The following is a 17436-nucleotide window of genomic DNA, read 5'->3' as shown; positions in this document are numbered from 1 at the left end:
ATATTTTCCAGTTCCAACCATTTGCCTACGAATTTCATAAAGTCATTGTTTTTGATAGCTGAGTAATATTCCATTGTGTAGATGTACCACATTTTCTGTATCCATTCCTCTGTTGAAGGGCATCTGGGTTCTTTCCAGCTTCTGGCTATTATAAATAAGGCTGCTATGCACATAGTGGAGCACGTATCTTTTTTATATGTTGGAGCATCTTTTGGGTATATGCCCAAGAGAGGTATAGCTGGATCCTCAGGCAGTTCAATGTCCAATTTTCTGAGGAACCTCCAGACTGATTTCCAGAATGGTTGTACCAGTCTGCAATCTGTTTGGGTTTTTTTATAGAGTCTGTTTTTGTCTGTGTCCTCTTTTCGACAGCTGAACTCAGGGCCGGTCTGATGATTCTGTCGGGCACCCAGTTTGGGGAGTCTGTATCCTGTGGAAACACACAAGTATAGCCTCGTCTCGAGGCAATTAAAATATTGGGGCCCTTTTAGGCTCCCAAGAGTAATTTCTTCTACAGAACCAGAGGTTTGGGAATTGTACTTCCTGTTTTAGCATGTCTTGTAACAGGAGTTATTCCTTCTATATTTGTGTTTAAATAATTTAGAACAAACAAAGCATGAGTTAATAAGTGGTGAGGAGAAAGATATGAATTAGCATTTTTTAATCTCTGTACTTGAGCTTTTAATGTCTGATGTGCTTTCTTCACAATTGTTTGTCTTTGAGGATTATATGGAATTTTAGTGCTATGTTTTATGTCCCATGTGGTCAAAAATTTCTTTAAGGATTTTGAAATATAGGCTGGAGCATTGTCTGTCTTCAGCTTTTTGGTTCTTCCCATATAAGTGAAGCTAGCACATAAATGTTGAATAACATCTTTTACTGCTTCCCCTGTTCTTGTTGATGTATAAATCATATGTGAATATGTGTCTACAGTGACATGTACATAGGAAAGCCTTCCAAACTCAGGCATGTGAGTAACATCCATTTGCCATAACAATTGAAGCTTTAAGCCTCTGGGATTAACACCCATTTTTTGTACTGTTCCCACAGTCAAAGTATGTGGGTGGAAGTCTGTATTTTCAACCTCTATATGTCTGTTTTACAAAGGCGCCAAACTGTTACCTTTCGTCACTCCAGCATAGGCCATTCCCTGTACCACTGCTGGTGAGGCGTCCATACAGGCCTTTATATAGTCTTGAAGACTCCCTGATTTTCTTATAGGTCTGATCAACCTGACATAATGATTTGGCATTTTCCCATGTTAATTGTTTTAATATAATGTCTGTCCCCTCACTGGGGGGCAGCATCCTACTTATTGTCTCCTCCAATCGTGAGACAAATGTCTGATAGATTGTCTTATCCCTGATAAGGTCCCAGGAGGAGGAATGGCTCGCCATGCCAAGACAGCATTAGCAGTAATTTTTTTTACTCTCTTCTAATCAGGGAGAGTGAGACTTCCATCCTTAGGGAACCAAGGTGAAACCTTCATAAGAAAGTCATAAAACTCCAAGGCTGTGTCACCTGAGACTTTTAGCCCCCGTTGCGCCAACATGTGTTTTAGGACTGATAAAAATAATCTTTTACCTTTTGAGCCAGACTGCCCCATGATTTCACTTTGATTTCTCGCCCTTAACCAGCCTACCTTTGCTGGCGGGACTGCATTTCCCTCGGTGAGAGCCTATCCGTTCTCTGAGAAAAAAGAAGAGTAGGGGGGAAGAAAGAATAACCTGTCCAAGGGTCCCTGTTCGGGCGCCACTTGCCGCAGACATATATTTGAATGCACACACATGAGAAATAAATGTAAAAAGAAAGTTAGGGTGTTTACCGGAAGTCCCACACCCTCGGATCCCGGCCCGCAGCAGCTCTCTGCTCCCAAACCCCGTGGGAGAGAGACCTCACCGCCTGATCAGGTGGGCACTCCTGAGGCTGCAGAGCGGAGGAGACCACCAACACTGCCCACCCCTGCCCACATCCCTGGCCCAAGAGGCAACTGTATAAGGCCTCTGGGTTCCCGTAGGGGAGGGCCCGGGAGCGGCAGGACCCCTGCGCCTGAGACACCGCCGGAACTTGAAGGAAACAGACCGGATAAACAGTTCTCTGCACCCAAATCCCGTGGGAGGGAGAGCTAAACCTTCAGAGAGGCGGACACGCCTGGGAAACCAGAAGAGACTGCACTCTGCACATCCAGACGCCAGAGGAAAACACCAAACGTCATCTGGAACCCTGGTGCACGGAGGCTCCCGGAAAGAGCGGCGCAGATCTTCCCGGTTGCTGCCACCGCGGAGAGGACTTAGGCAGTACCCCACGAGCAAACTTGAGCCTTGGAACCACAGGTAGGACCAACTTTTCCCCTGCAAGAAACCTGCCTGGTGAACTCAAGACACAGGCCCACAGGAACAGCTGAAGACCTGTAGAGAGGAAAAACTACACGCCCGAAAGCAGAACACTCTGTCCCCATAACTGGCTGAAAGAAAACAGGAAAACAGGTCTACAGCACTCCTGACACACAGGCTTATAGGACAGTCTAGCCACTGTCAGAAATAGCAGAACAAAGTAACACTAGAGATAATCTGATGGCGAGAGGCAAGCGCAGGAACCCAAGCAACAGAGACCAAGACTACATGGCATCATCGGAGCCCAATTCTCCCACCAAAGCAAACACGGAATATCCAAACACACCAGAAAAGCAAGATCTAGTTTCAAAATCATATTTGATCATGATGCTGGAGGACTTTAAGAAAGACATAAAGAACTCCCTTAGAGAACAAGTAGAAGCCTACAGAGAGGAATCACAAAAATCCCTGAAAGAATTCCAGGAAAACACAATCAAACAGTTGAAGGAATTAAAAATGGAAATAGAAGCAATCAAGAAAGAACACATGGAAACAACCCTGGACATAGAAAATCAAAAGAAAAGACAAGGAGCTGTAGATACAAGCTCCACCAACAGAATACAAGAGATGGAAGAGAGAATCTCGGGAGCAGAGAATTCCATAGAAATCATTGACTCAACTGTCAAAGATAATGTAAAGCAGAAAAAGCTACTGGTCCAAAACATACAGGAAATCCAGGACTCAATGAGAAGATCAAACCTAAGGATAATAGGTATAGAAGAGAGTGAAGACTCCCAGCTCAAAGGACCAGTAAATATCTTCAACAAAATCATAGAAGAAAACTTCCCTAACCTAAAAAAAGAGATACCCATAGGCATACAAGAAGCCTACAGAACTCCAAATAGACTGGACCAGAAAAGAAACACCTCCCGTCACATAATAGTCAAAACACCAAACGCACAAAATAAAGAAAGAATATTAAAAGCAGTAAGGGGAAAAGGTCAAGTAACATATAAAGGCAGACCTATCAGAATCACACCAGACTTTTCGCCAGAAACTATGAAGGCCAGAAGATCCTGGACTGATGTCATACAGACCCTAAGAGAACACAGATGCCAGCCCAGGTTACTGTATCCTGCAAAACTCTCAATTAACATAGATGGAGAAACCAAGATATTCCATGACAAAACCAAATTTACACAATATCTTTCTACAAATCCAGCACTACAAAGGATAATAAAGGGTAAAGCCCAACATAAGGAGGCAAGCTATACCCTAGAAGAAGCAAGAAACTAATCATCTTGGCAACAAAACAAAGAGAAGAAAAGCACACAAACATAACCTCACATCCAAATATGAATATAACAGGAAGCAATAATCACTATTCCTTAATATCTCTCAACATCAATGGCCTCAACTCCCCAATAAAAAGACATAGATTAACAAACTGGATAGGCAATGAGGACCCTGCATTTTGCTGCCCACAGGAAACACACCTCAGAGACAAAGACAGACATTACCTCAGAGTGAAAGGCTGGAAAACAACTTTCCAAGCAAATGGTCAGAAGAAGCAAGCTGGAGTAGCCATTCTAATATCAAATAAAATCAATTTCCAACTAAAAGTCATCAAAAAAGATAAGGAAGGACACTTCATATTCATCAAAGGAAAAATCCACCAAGATGAACTCTCAATCCTCATCTTCGGTTGGTTTATATACAAGTGTGTAATTTCTAGGCTTGAAAGTAAAATGATGCTATCTGGTGCTGGATAGAGGAGCCTTATTTTTTATTATGGCAGCTTGCTATTTTTGTAACATGGTGATTTGGTTGAACACAATAAAGTACAGTAGTAACTGATCTCCCCTTCTTCCTGGATGAGTGAGGAGATGATTAAATGTTGATGTCAGCATCCTTGAGCATATTCAGATGAGCTTCTGCTTCTGTTGAAAAGGATGCTGTGTTTGATTGTGGTCCGAAGCTTTGAAGCACTACTTGGCATCTCCTTCCTTGGAGGTCTCACTGTTTAAACATAACAGATTTGATAGCTTGTTGGTAAGGTGAGGTCCAGCTTGTCTCCACTAGGTCATCTTCATGTGAATCCAGTGGTTATACGGTTTTGTTCTAGGGATATTTCATTTTTTTAATAACGGTTTTAGCTGACATTCATGGAGAGAATGAATCCTTAGAACTGTGCCACTAGTGAAAGGAAATCCTGTCTAGAGTATGTTTCTTTACAAAGCTGTGTCACACCATCCTTTGGGACCTCTGCTGGAAAAGTAGAATCAAGTCTCAAATAATGCCTTTTAAATTGTATCCGCTAGTATTATAGATGTAGGACAGTACTGTATCATACCTCTGTGGATGTAAAATAGCTTGTACCTGCTTTATGATACGTAGTAGTGACCGTGCTTTATCAGAGCTGTTTTTAATGATGTTGCTCAGAATGTTTTCTTTCCAGATGATGATTGAGAAGCTAATTTAAAAAAAAAAATGGTGCCAGGTACCACAAGAGTAACAGAACTGTGCTGTTTTCTCGGGTTTTGTTTTTTTACTTTTTTTTTTTTTTTAATGGAGTGTGCTGGATGTCTCTACAGTTTTGTTCAGATGACTGCAGAACCTGGAAAAGCTGTTGCTGATGTTGATGCATAACACACTGCTATTATTGGTCTTTTTATATAAATATAAATATAAATATATATATATATATATACAGATATATAATTTGAATTTTTTGAAACTTTAGCTGTGCTGTCAACTTTGGAAAAAAGTATCCCCATTTACTGTGTTGAGTTGGCACTGTACAGAAATTAACAGCCATATTGGTCTAGAAATGTTGAACTTAAGTTTTTTCCATTTGTACAGGGGTAACACACTGTATTAAATATGTAAGGTCTTATCTACGTGGGTTTGATTACAAAAACTAATAAAGTATTCTCTAAATTTAAAAAAAATAGAACAGAAAAAAAAAGTAATACAGGAGAATACAAGTAAACAAGTAGAAACCCTTAAAGAGGAAAAGCATAATCCTTTAAAGAAATACAGGAGAACACAATCAACATGTGAAGGAATTGAACAAACTGAACAGGATGTAAAAATGGAAAGAGAATCATTAAAGAAATCACAAAGGGAGACAGCCCTGGAGACGGAAAACCTAATAAAGAGAATAGGAGTGACAGATGTAATCATTACCAAGAGAATGCAAGAAATAGAAGAGAGAATCTCAGGAGCAGAAGATAGAGTAAAGGACATCCACACAACAGTCAAGGAAAATACAAAAAGTCAAAAGCTCCTATTTCACAACATTCAAGAAATCCAGGACACAGTGAAAAAACCAAACCTGAGAATAATAGGTATAGAAGACAGTGAAAATTCCCAACACAAAGGGCCAGCAAACATCTTCAACAAAATTATAGAAGAAAACTTTCCTAACCTAAAGAAAGAGAAGCCCATAAATATACAGGAAGCCTACCAAACTCCAAATAGATTGGACCAGAAAAGAAATTCCTCTTGTCACACAAAAACACCAAATGCACAGAACAAAGAGAGAATATTAAAAGCAGTAAAGGAAAAAGGTCAAGTAACAAATAAAGGCAGACCTATCAGAATGACACCAGACTTCTCAACAGAGACTCTAAAAGCCAGAAGATCCTGGAAAGATATCATACAGACCCTAAGAGAACAAAAATACCAGACTGGGCTACTATACCTAGCAAAACTCACAATTACCATAGATGGAGAAACCAAGGTATTTTAAGACAAACACAAATTTAAACAATATCTTTCCACAAACCCAGCCCTACAGAGGATAATAGAAGAAAAAGTCCAACACAAAGAGGAAAACTACACCCTAAAAAAAGCAAGAAAGTCGTCTTTTCATGACAAACCCAAAAGAAGAGAGACACAAAAACATAATTCCACCTCTAACAACAAAAATAACAAGAAGCAACAATCATTGGTCCCTAATAGCTCTCAATATCAATGGACTCAATTCCCTAATAAAAAGACAGACAAAAAGACTAGATACATAAAGAGGATCCAGCATTTTGCTGCATACAGGAAATACACACCAGAGTCAAAGACAGACTTTGCCTCAAAGTAAAAGGAAGGGAAAAAATTTTAAAGCAAAAGGTCCCAAGAAACAAGCTGGAGTAGCCATTTGAATTTCCAACAAAATAGACTTTCCTTTTTTATTGGAAAAAAAAAAAAGGAAATAGAACAAATGTATTTTTCTGGAAGAAAAAGTTAGTATTGTTTATTTCATCTCTAAGTCCTTTGCTTCCTATTGTCTAGACATCCTCTCATACCAGCATGCACATGGCATCATTGCTATTTTCTTTCTGTTTATAATAGCTGTGTAAGATTCCACCATGGATACATGCGTTATACATCCTCTTTGGTGATAGCGTTGGTTTTGTAGTTATTTTCTAGAGTAGTGTTGCAGTGAATTATGCTGTAAAAACACATAATTTCAGACACATGAAACTGTGGGAGATACAATTGAAACCAGCGACAAAAGAATAGACTCCATAGTTCTCTGTAGAGTTCTTACCATTTTGTACTCCATTAGAAAAGTATGCGCAGAAGGGAATCTAACTCTACTTATCTTATTACTGAACTAGTCAAAACTAAACACCGGTATCTTGGCTCTCTACTCCTAAGTACACCAATGTACGGCTTTTAAAAACAAGAAATGGATTTTAACAGCCTTATTGCTATGTCATTTATACAGTCATGAGTTTTTTTCAGGTATACAGTACAGTGGCGTTACTAAGTCTAGTGCTGTATAACCATCTCCACTAGTACATCCTGAACACTGTCATCACCCCTCAATGTCCTCAAGCCTTTCATGTTAGTCTCTGACCCCACACTCACTGTATGAGGCTAGACATGCTAGCTAGTCTTATGTCAACTTGACACATGCTAGAGCTATCTTAAAGGAGGGAATATCATTTGAGAAAATGCTTCCATAAGATCCACCTCTAAGGCATTTTCTTTATTAGAGATTGATGGGGGAGGGACTGACCCATTTTGGGTGGTGCTATCCATGGGTCCTGGGTTCTATAAGAAAGCAGGCTGAGCAAACCATGAGGAGCAAGCTATTAAGCAGTACCCTTCCATGGCCTCTGCGCCATTTCCTGCCTCCAGGATCCTGCCCTATTTGAGTTCCATGATAAACAGTGCTATGGAAGTGTAAGCCAAGTAAACCCTTCCCTCCCCACTTGGTTTTTGGCCTTGGTGTTTTATTACAGCAGTAGAGCCCTAACCCTTACTTCCCATGGCTATAGACTCTTTACTTCCTGTATAGTTTATGCAAATACAGCAATATAGAATGTTGCATTTAATTAGAATATAGAATGTTCTTTTAATTAGCATTTTTGGAGTTTCGTACATATGTCAGGAATTCTTACATCTAATGTATGTAACAACACTCGACTTTATAGTGGAGTAGTCACATGGTTGTTAGTACATTGTTTGTATCAAAGGATGTTTCCTTTTGTTCTGGTTGACATTAGTATGCTTAAATTCACTGTATACCTGAGAATTGTCTCAAAATCTCAATCCTCCTACCTTTAACTCCCTCTTACCTTAACTTACGCGCATTTGCTGCCAGCACCAGCATTTTCATTGCTTCTTGCAGTTGGCTGAATTTGTGGGTGCAGAAGGCCGACTGTATTTCTTTTCACTTTTATTGGATAAAAGGTGTTAAATATTTTTTATCAGGTCAGAATTATTGATACATCTACAATGCAACCTTTTAATGTAAGGGTCTAAGTATCACAGAAGGGGAGGAAAGATTGCAAGAGGCAGAGGACCAGAACTGCTGTAAGAAAATGCCTTCCATATATGACAGGGAAACTGCACCCTGACATCTCAATATAGTCTCCTAAACATGACCTACATAATACCAACACCAGCTGACATGCCAACACACAGGGGAAATCTCACAAAACTCTACTCTTACATGAAGAACTATAAATTAATTACTGCTAAGAAATGTCTCCTCCAAGGATAAGCCATCTTATAGGTTATCCAGTCATACATGGGTACCCTTAAATATGTATGCAAACAGGCAACACTAAAACAGACTTAACAGTGTGTGTGTGTGTATAATGTGTATATATGTATAATATATTACATATATATAGTATATAGTATATAGTATATAGTATATATATAGAGGTCAATTTGAGGAGTGAGTGAGGAGAACATGGGAGGAGGGGAGAGGAAGGGGTGGATATTATGTACATACAGTATTCATGTATGAATTCTCAAATTTTAAAAAAGGATTATTGGGCCATTGAGGTAGTTTAGTGGGTAAAGGCATTTGTCACCAAGCCTGATGACATGAACTCACTCCCAGGATCCACTTCTCTACCAGCTCCAGGAAGCTGTTCTCCAGTTCCCAAGTGTGTATGTACAAGCAAAACAAGCAAATAAATGGAATTTTAATATTAAAAAAATTACCAGTCTAATCTGCAACATTCCATTCATCCTTACTTTCCTTTGACACACACACACACACACACACACACACACACACACACACACACACACACTTAGCTGTTTTCTGTTGCCAGAACAAAAAAAATTGTGGCTAGGTCACCCTTAAGAAACAGATAGGTTTAGCCCATGAGACTGGAAACAGAAAGCGTGGTGCCACGTGTTGGCTTCTCAAGAGGGTTTGTATGCTGTTCCACATAAAGTGGAAAGAGATAAGATGTACAAAGATGTGCACAGGCGCTCATCTGCAAGAGGGGCTCACGGGACCTGCCAGGCCGGCTTTGTAACAGCTAACCTGAGGTGACTGGTCCATTTTGTTAGGAACTGTATCAATTCCTCTGTGAGGGCAGAGCCCTTTCCCCTTACTACTTCGCAAACTCCATCACATTGGGGCCCATCATGGGTTTTGGTGGGGACAAACTTGAGATCATAGCACTTAATAGATACAGGGAAAATCTTGTGTCACCCAGAATGTGGGAGGTGGGATGGTGTGGGATTGATTTATAAGCAGATGTTTCAGGTTTTGCTTCCATACGGCGATGTCCTGAACCAGCAGGAGTAAGTGTCCCACATGGTGAGGGGTGTGTGTGTGTGTGTGTGTGTGTGTGTGTGTGTGTGTGTATGAGAAATGGAAAAAACAGAGCAGAAGCAATAACTGGGACCAGGACTTGCATAAGCTCATGACCAATGCCAAGCAAGTTTTCGTTTTTTTTTCTTTTTTATTTTGTTTTCCTTTTCAAGAGAGATTTTTCTCTGTATTCTCTCCCCATTAGGTTTACACTGCAGTGCCCCAAGATGTCTGCTGGATATCTTAAGTCTCAGTCAGCAAAGCCTCTCACCCGCTTTGCTCCATCCCACATCACACTGCAGAAGGCCTCTCTCTGAGCCGGCAGCAATCTCTCTACCTATCTAGTTCCCAAGGCAGGTTTCCATGCCAGAAACACACATCCCAACTCCGTGGCAGCCCAGACCAGCCGCCCCACACTCCATTACACTTAAATCTACACATGAAAGAACACACAACACAATAACCTTTGACCCAATTGATACGATATAATTGCCCACCTAAACATACAAAGCCCAGTACCATCCATCCCTTAAGAACATTCATAACAGCCTGTAAAGGTACAGCGTGGAATCTTTTTTTTTAATTTTTTATTAGATATATTTCTTTACTTACATTTCAAATTTTATTTTCCTTCCCGGTTTCCTGTCCAGAAGTCCCCCTCCCCTTCCTCCCCTCCCCCATATGGGTGTTCCCCTCCCCTTCCTCCCCTCCCCCATATGGGTGTTCCCCTCCCCTTCCCCCTCCCCCATATGGGTGTCCCCCATCCATTCTCCTTACTGCTTACTGCCCCCCGTATTCCCCTGCACTGGGGTCCAACCTCGGCAGGACCAAGGGCTTTCCCCTGCACTGGTGCCCCACAAGGCTCTTCGCTGCTGCATATGCAGCTGGAGCCCGGGTCAGTCCGTGTGTAGTCTGTGGGTAGCGGTTTAGTCCTGGGAGCTCTGGCTGGTTGACACTGTTGTTCTTATGGGGTTGCCAGCCCCTCAGCTCTTCAGTCCTTCCTCTAAGTCCCGGAATCTTAACGACGTCACCTTCCATGTTGTCTACTGCTTCTCTCCCTCTCTTCTTCCTCCATCCCAGTCTCCTCCTCTTCCTTCACACTCTTCTCCCGCCCACCCTTCCTTCTCCTCCAATGACAGGCCTCCTTCTATCCTGTTCCTGCCCTCACCTGTACTTTACAGTTTAAATGGGGGAAGGTTCTGGTGAAGTCACCTGAGTCCTGACTAGGCAGCCGTCCTTGGGGCAGTGGAATTAGCATCAAGATACAGATAACTCCAGGGCAAACCCCAGCGGTCCTGGAACCCACTACATAGATCAGGTTGGCCTGAAACTCAGATCCCCATGCCTCTGCTTCCAGGGCGCTGGTATTAAAGGTGTGCATCACCATACCTGACTCAAGCAAGTTTATTAAGAAGCCAAGCTTCTTGTATCATATATACTATTTCCAGGAGGAAACATGGCCAAGGTCAGCAGAGAGCTAAATTAGACAGTGTTGGTAAAGAGAAGGTGGAATACCTCACACAGCTCAGGGGGAAGGGTTGAGTTCCCAGAAGCTGCAACCTTGACTCCTTCCAGGCACTGCTCCAGCCCCAACCAGCTTTGCAGAGCCTGCTCATAGGCAAGGACACGGGACTAAAGCTCCCTTTGTCCTCCCATCAGGACCTCTGAGAAAGTCTCTGTGGGTCAGTCTCTGATGCTAATTTTTACTATGTTTCTTAATGATTGTTACATTTTTGAGTGCTTTTGTTGAACTCTGACCTTCACAGGTGCTTGCAGTCATATCCACAAATGCAGGCAAACATAAAACACAGTGGTATAAAGAGATCTTTCAAATAGAAATCTTGTTAGCAACAAGATTTTCTTTGTTTTTTTTTAAATGCTACTTACTTAAAAGACATGATAGGAATGGTTAGCTATAGACAATAGTCCTAGGTAGTTGGTTGCCATTTTCCTGGTACATACTTTCCTGTTTCTTAACTTTTAAACACTTTGTGTTTTTTTGTTTTAGGTGTGAGCCTTCTAAGTAGCATATGGCAAAAATTTAGGCCAAGCTGTGAAGCCCCTGTGGTTAAGGTAAGCTGGCCTCCCCTAATGATGTATGTTTATAGCAGCCGTCCTTTGTGTTTTCTGTTTGCCACACATTTTCTCTGCTTTCCTTCGCTTTCTTTATCTTCCCATTAATACATGCTTTTTAACTTTATTCAACTCAGTTATCCTCTACTGGTTATGCTAGGGGCTTATTTATTTTTAATTCTTCTTACTGAAGGAGAGTGTGTGTGTGTGTGTGTGTGTGTGTGTGTGTGTGTGTGTGTGTGTGTGTGTGTGGTGTGGCGTGCTTTCGGGTGTATGGAGACTAGAGGTCAACATCAGGACTTTCAGTTTCTCTCCATAGTTTTTGAGACATACTCTCACTGAACCTAGAGCTCACCAATGTTGTTACTGGGTGGCTAGCAAGTGCCAGGGTCTTTACCTAGCTATCCCCACCCCAGTGGTGTTGCAGGCACGGGCCACCATGCTTGGCATCTATGTGAGTGCTGAAAATCTGAACGTGGGTCATCTTGCTTGCATGGCAAGCATTTTACCAAGCCAGTCATCTCCGCAGCCTACCACCTTGTCATTTTACCTGGTATGTTCATTTTACTTTGTGTGTGTGTACTTGTTTGTGTGAGTGTTTACAGAGAGGCAGGTGCTAGTGTATATGTGTATGAAAGCCAGAAGGTGGCATCAAGTGTCTTCCTCAGTCATTTTCTACTTCATCTTTCCCCCCCAGAAATCTTGTTTTATTTTGATTTTAGGACGGGGAAGTGAACTTGGGCCCTTGGCGCTCAGCAGGCAATCTACCACTGAATTACAGTATTGCCTTCCACAGTTACTCTTTGAGACTGTCTCTCACTGAGTCTGGAGCTCACTGATGGGGCAAGCCTCACCAGCCAGCAAGCTCCAGAGATGCTCCTGTGTCTGCCTTCCCAGCGACAGGATGATGGGAATATGTTATTTGAGGACCTAGCTTTTGTGAGTCCGGCTCCTGTGTTTGCATGACAAACACTTAACCAGCTGACTTAGCCGTCATCTGACTCAAGCAGCCTTCATAATGCTTTGACACCTCATGCTATGGTGGCCCCCAACCACGACGTTATTTTTATTGCTACTTCATATCTGTAATCTTGCTGCCATTAGAAATTGTGATGTAAAAAAACAAAAACAAAACAAAACAAACAAAAAAAGAAATTGTGATGTAAACATCAATGCCTGCCAATGGTCTCAGGCGACCCCTATGAAAAGGTCCTTCTATTCCCAGAGAGGTCGTGACCCGCAGGTCGTGACCTATGGCTCTAGCTTTACACTGTTTTTCACTGCATGGATAAACCTAATTTTGTCTTGGCTGTCTTTTTCCTGTCTTGTAGCTGTGACTACGAGTCCACGGTTTGTTTTAATTCTCCTGCTTCACCTTTGCGGCTTACATTCCATTCCTTCTTAAATTAGTGTCCTTCCTATTAAAATAGATCCTCACTAGCCAGGCATGGAGGCACATGCCTCTGACCCCAGAACTCTGGAGCTGAAAGCAGAGGACAGGCAGACACAGGTGGATCTCTGTGAGTCCTAGTACTTTTGAAAATACTCTTTGTATTTCATGTGAATTCTCTAAAATCCACTTATAAAGTAGGTACAGTAAACCCGCCTCTTTGAGCCAGGCGTGATGGTGAATGTTTGCTGCAGCCTACTGTATGACATCTGAAGCTCCAAATGAGCTTCTCCAAGCATTCTGTGGGTTAAAATGATGCCTATTCAAATAATTTAGAATATTAACTGAGAGACTGTTTGAATTGTACATGGTCACACCTCTGGGGGAAAGCTAGGACAGGCTAACACTTAGGCTCCCAACCCCTAGCATAGGAGCCATCTCCACTTAGTGGAACTTGGCACCATGCAGGCACAAAATCTAGCTTTTTGGCTCTTTTTATTTACAAAGTGAGACAGGAAATCGAAACCAATGCCTTTGTAATCTAGTGATACAGAAGGTAAGAGAAAGATCTTCTGGCTACCCCAAAGACATAAGCAGTGACTTGGTCAAACACATCCCTGAGGATCCCTTGCTCTGCATCTGTGCACGTAGAATTCACTGGCTTTTATTACTCCGTCTTTTCAAAGGAGGCATATATCATGTTCATTGCTCCAGTGAAGAAATTATGGGAAACAAAATTTCAAGTAATGAGTGAACATATCCTGTTGAATGATGGAGCTATAATTTCATATCAAAGATTTTCTAATGATAGACTTTTAAATCATGGTGTTTTTTCTTTTTGTATTATAAAGGACCCACACAGTTTTCTGAATCATTTTTATAGGATAAATTGGTAACAGTGGTGTTGCTGGTGCTGGATAGTCTAGAAACCCTGCTTAGAATACATTCAAAGACAAGTGAGACCTGCTTACTTATTTTGCAGCGTAGTAGCCAGGATACAGACTCAGTTAGAGACTCCAGCGATGGATGAGAGGACTAGAGCAATGCAGTAGTCTGCAAGTGCAGTATTACCCAGCTATCCCACGCTAGAATCCTGGCATTCGATGCAACGTAAATGGAACAAAATGAGCCAAACACAAAGACAGAGATTCCATGCTCTTACGCATTTGTGCAATGTTTTCAGCTCCCATCTTTCTTTCTTTTTTTCCCTTCCCATCTTCCTTTTTACTTTTAATTTTGAGACAGGGTCTCTCTAAGTCACCTAGGCTGGCCTTGAACTTGTGATCTTCTTGCCGAATTTTCCCAAGTAGCTAGGATTTACAGTTATTTCTGTAGAATGAGAGGTGTTGTTTGAAAATGATTCCTGGTCCTGTTTTAATCCGGGTCTTGATGTGCACCTCTGGATGGTGATTTTTTTTTTATGTGCATTAAATATGACATCAACTGATGTGTGTTAGGGCGGTGGACACTCACACAGCCTTTGCTCCATCTTGTAGGACCTGTGCCTTCTGTACTTCTCTGCTGCTGTGGATGGCCCCGGCTGTCTTGACTGCCATTCCCAATAGGATGTCACTGAGATCCCTCAAATGGAGCCTCCTGCTGCTGTCCCTGCTGAGCTTCCTGGTGATCTGGTACCTCAGCCTTCCCCACTACAATGTGATTGAGCGTGTGAACTGGATGTACTTCTATGAGTATGAGCCAATTTACAGACAAGACTTTCAATTCACACTCAGGGAACATTCGAACTGCTCTCAACAAAACCCATTCCTGGTCATCCTGGTGACCTCTCGTCCCTCAGATGTGAAAGCCAGACAAGCCATTAGAGTTACTTGGGGCGAGAAAAAAACCTGGTGGGGACACGAGGTTCTTACATTTTTCTTACTTGGCCAGGAGGCTGAAAGGGAAGACAAGGTATTAGCATTGTCCTTGGAGGATGAACATGCTCTCTATGGCGACATTATACGGCAAGACTTTTTAGATACCTACAATAACTTGACCTTGAAAACCATTATGGCTTTCAGGTGGGTAATTGAATTTTGCCCCAATGCCAAGTATGTCATGAAAACAGACACCGATGTTTTCATCAACACGGGCAATTTAGTCAAGTATCTTTTAAACCTAAACCACTCAGAGAAGTTTTTCACAGGCTATCCTCTAATTGAAAACTATTCCTATAGAGGGTTTTTCCATAAAAACCACATTTCATACCAAGAATACCCGTTCAAGGTGTTCCCTCCCTACTGCAGTGGGCTGGGCTACATCATGTCCGGCGACCTGGTGCCGAAGATCTACGAGATGATGGGCCACGTGAAACCCATCAAGTTTGAGGATGTCTATGTCGGCATCTGTCTGAATTTGTTAAAAGTGGACATTCATATTCCAGAAGACACAAATCTTTTCTTCCTGTTCAGAATACACTTGGACGTGTGTCAGCTGAGACGGGTGATTGCAGCCCATGGCTTTTCCTCCAAGGAGATCATCACCTTCTGGCAGGTCATGCTGAGGAACACCACCTGCCACTACTAAGCCCTTATGTCATCCGGCAGGAGGAGGAAGGCACTATGCAGAAAGAGTCAGAGTTAGCACTGCAGGCTTGCCTGGACGTCACTCACGGAGCCTACCTAGACTGGAGCGCCAAGGCCTGAACTTACAGTATTTGTTTAACTTGGATCCTTTAAAAGTGATGATCAGGAGTCAAACATCAAGCAAATGAATGGTTTTGCTAATAAAATCAAACGGTCAGACAGTCTGGATGACTCAGGCTGTAGATTAGAATTTCTTAAGATTTCCCTGAAAGAAAAACTAACCATTCCACAGCCAGAAGATAGTGTGGAGTTGTACTTATTAGATAGTCTAGTCACAGTGGTTCAGTGCATATCTTAGGTGGTTATTATTAAAAGATATACACATACATATTTCTTGTAAAAAGCTTTACTGAAGTTATATTGAAAAAATTCATTTGTATTGTTTCCTTTGCAAGGTACTGAATGATATGGACTGCAGAGGTACCAAGTCAATTATTATTTAATGTTATTTCAACTTTCTAAGTGTTTAAATGTTATGATGGTTTCAGTCTATAGTGAATTGCCTTTCGCATTTGAGCTTTGTTTTATTTACTGTACTGAGCAGTTTAATTCTGAAAGTCCCATTACTGTGACGTCCTAGGTTATTACTGTCAGTAGTTTGTTGAACTTTGTTGCACTGTAAACATATGGAGAATTAAAGCAAAAAAAATTTGAGCTTTGTACAGTTTTTTTTAAAAAACAAAACAAAACAAAACCATAGTCAGTGTTTCTAGATGTCACTTCGTCTGTCTCATTATCCTTCAAAGAATTTGGGAATAATAGAGACTGCCAGGCAGAGCAGTTGCTAAAGGTACGGAAAGCTAGGACAGTCCCAGTGTTTCCTGTTGCAGTGTGGGAGTCAGAAAGGGAAGATGGAGGGTCCAAGCTGCATCGTTAACCCGGGTACCCAGTGTGTGTTTTCCACTGAGTAATCGATTTGTCAGTAAAGGATTTTAAAAGGCAGAAACGCCATTTGTGTTGTTACCAGCTCACCGTGGAGACAGGAGTCTGAAGCAGAGCCTGACTGAAGTCCGTGCTTTCCCAGTGTTGGTGCTTCCTTGTGTGAGGTTCCTAAAGTCCCCAGATTCCAGGGATTTCGCAACTTTCTCCTAGAGTTGATTCAGAACAGGTGATCCCTTCTCAGTAATGATCTGGCAATAAGTCTTCAAACCTTCTTCAGAAAATAGGACCTCAGGAGCAGCAGTCAGCTCCTGTGATGCTGATTTCTAACTGGGTGCTAACTACAGTGATGGAGGCTCCCTAGAATGAGCATGTGAGCACCTCCCTTAGTGTCATCAGTCTGTGCTCTGTACCCAACAGACAAGTGACTGACTGAGACTGATGGAGGTGGTGATTTAAAAAAAATGTATTTGATCAGTTTTTAGAGAGGTTCGGGATGTTAAGGGATCAAAAGAAAAATTTTAAGAGAGAATTTTTAAAAATAAAATAAATTATTCTGCAGTCTAAGTCTCAGAAAATCCAGACCCAGATTGAGTCCAACTAATGATTTTTTCCTAAAGATCTGTAAAATGATTATGAAAAATGGTCAGATGAATTAAACATCTGCATGTTTCATAACTTTAAGCTTTTTGGGTGGTAATTATTAGCCCATTCTATTATTAAAACCACAGCCTCTGGGCTGGTGAGACGGCTCTGCAGGTAGAAAGGAACTTGACATTGAGCCCGATGGCCTGAATTTGATCCCCAGCCACCCTCGTGACAGAAGGGAGAGCCGACTCCTGCAAGTGGTTTTTTGACCTTCACGTATGGCACACATGTTCCCTGTCACCTTCTCAATAACTAGGTAGGGGCTTAAAAACCAAGACAAAAAAAACACCATCTCTGCTGGCTTTCTGAACCGACAGCTTTTAAAAGTTCAGCCAAAGCAAAGGTTAGTGCTGGGCCCTGCGCTTTGGCTGGCTGGCTGTCCAGTCTGTTGCAGCCCCACCATTCATGTGTTTTCGTACTCGATGGGCTGCCTCCTTCGTTTACAGGCGCTGAGTCTTT

At 41.8% G+C, this 17436-nt stretch overlaps 1 protein-coding gene across 7 annotated transcripts in view; it reads left to right on the top strand.

Moving 5' to 3' along the window:
* The window catches only part of B3galnt1 (beta-1,3-N-acetylgalactosaminyltransferase 1 (globoside blood group)), a 29804-nt gene extending 13700 nt beyond the window's left edge, over positions 1 to 16104 (top strand). For 4 of the 7 annotated variants that reach the window (XM_017590869.3, XM_017590867.3, NM_001013158.2 and 1 more), the window contains 2 exons: positions 11411 to 11475; positions 14362 to 16104. In XM_017590869.3, coding sequence (XP_017446358.1) covers positions 14396 to 15391 — 996 coding nt within the window. In that variant the 5' untranslated portion in view covers positions 11411 to 11475; positions 14362 to 14395 and the 3' untranslated portion in view covers positions 15392 to 16104. Of the gene's footprint in view, positions 1 to 11410; positions 11476 to 11783; positions 12029 to 14361 lie in introns of those variants that run through there. The other 3 variants (XM_017590870.3, XM_039102289.2, XM_039102290.2) reach the window with 2 other exon arrangements.
* Positions 16105 to 17436: the final 1332 nt, after the last annotated feature.

The sequence above is a fragment of the Rattus norvegicus genome, chromosome 2, assembly GCF_036323735.1.
Source record: "Rattus norvegicus strain BN/NHsdMcwi chromosome 2, GRCr8, whole genome shotgun sequence".
In the NCBI taxonomy this organism is placed as follows: Eukaryota; Metazoa; Chordata; class Mammalia; order Rodentia; family Muridae; genus Rattus; species Rattus norvegicus.
This window is presented reverse-complemented; position numbering and strand designations above follow the sequence as displayed.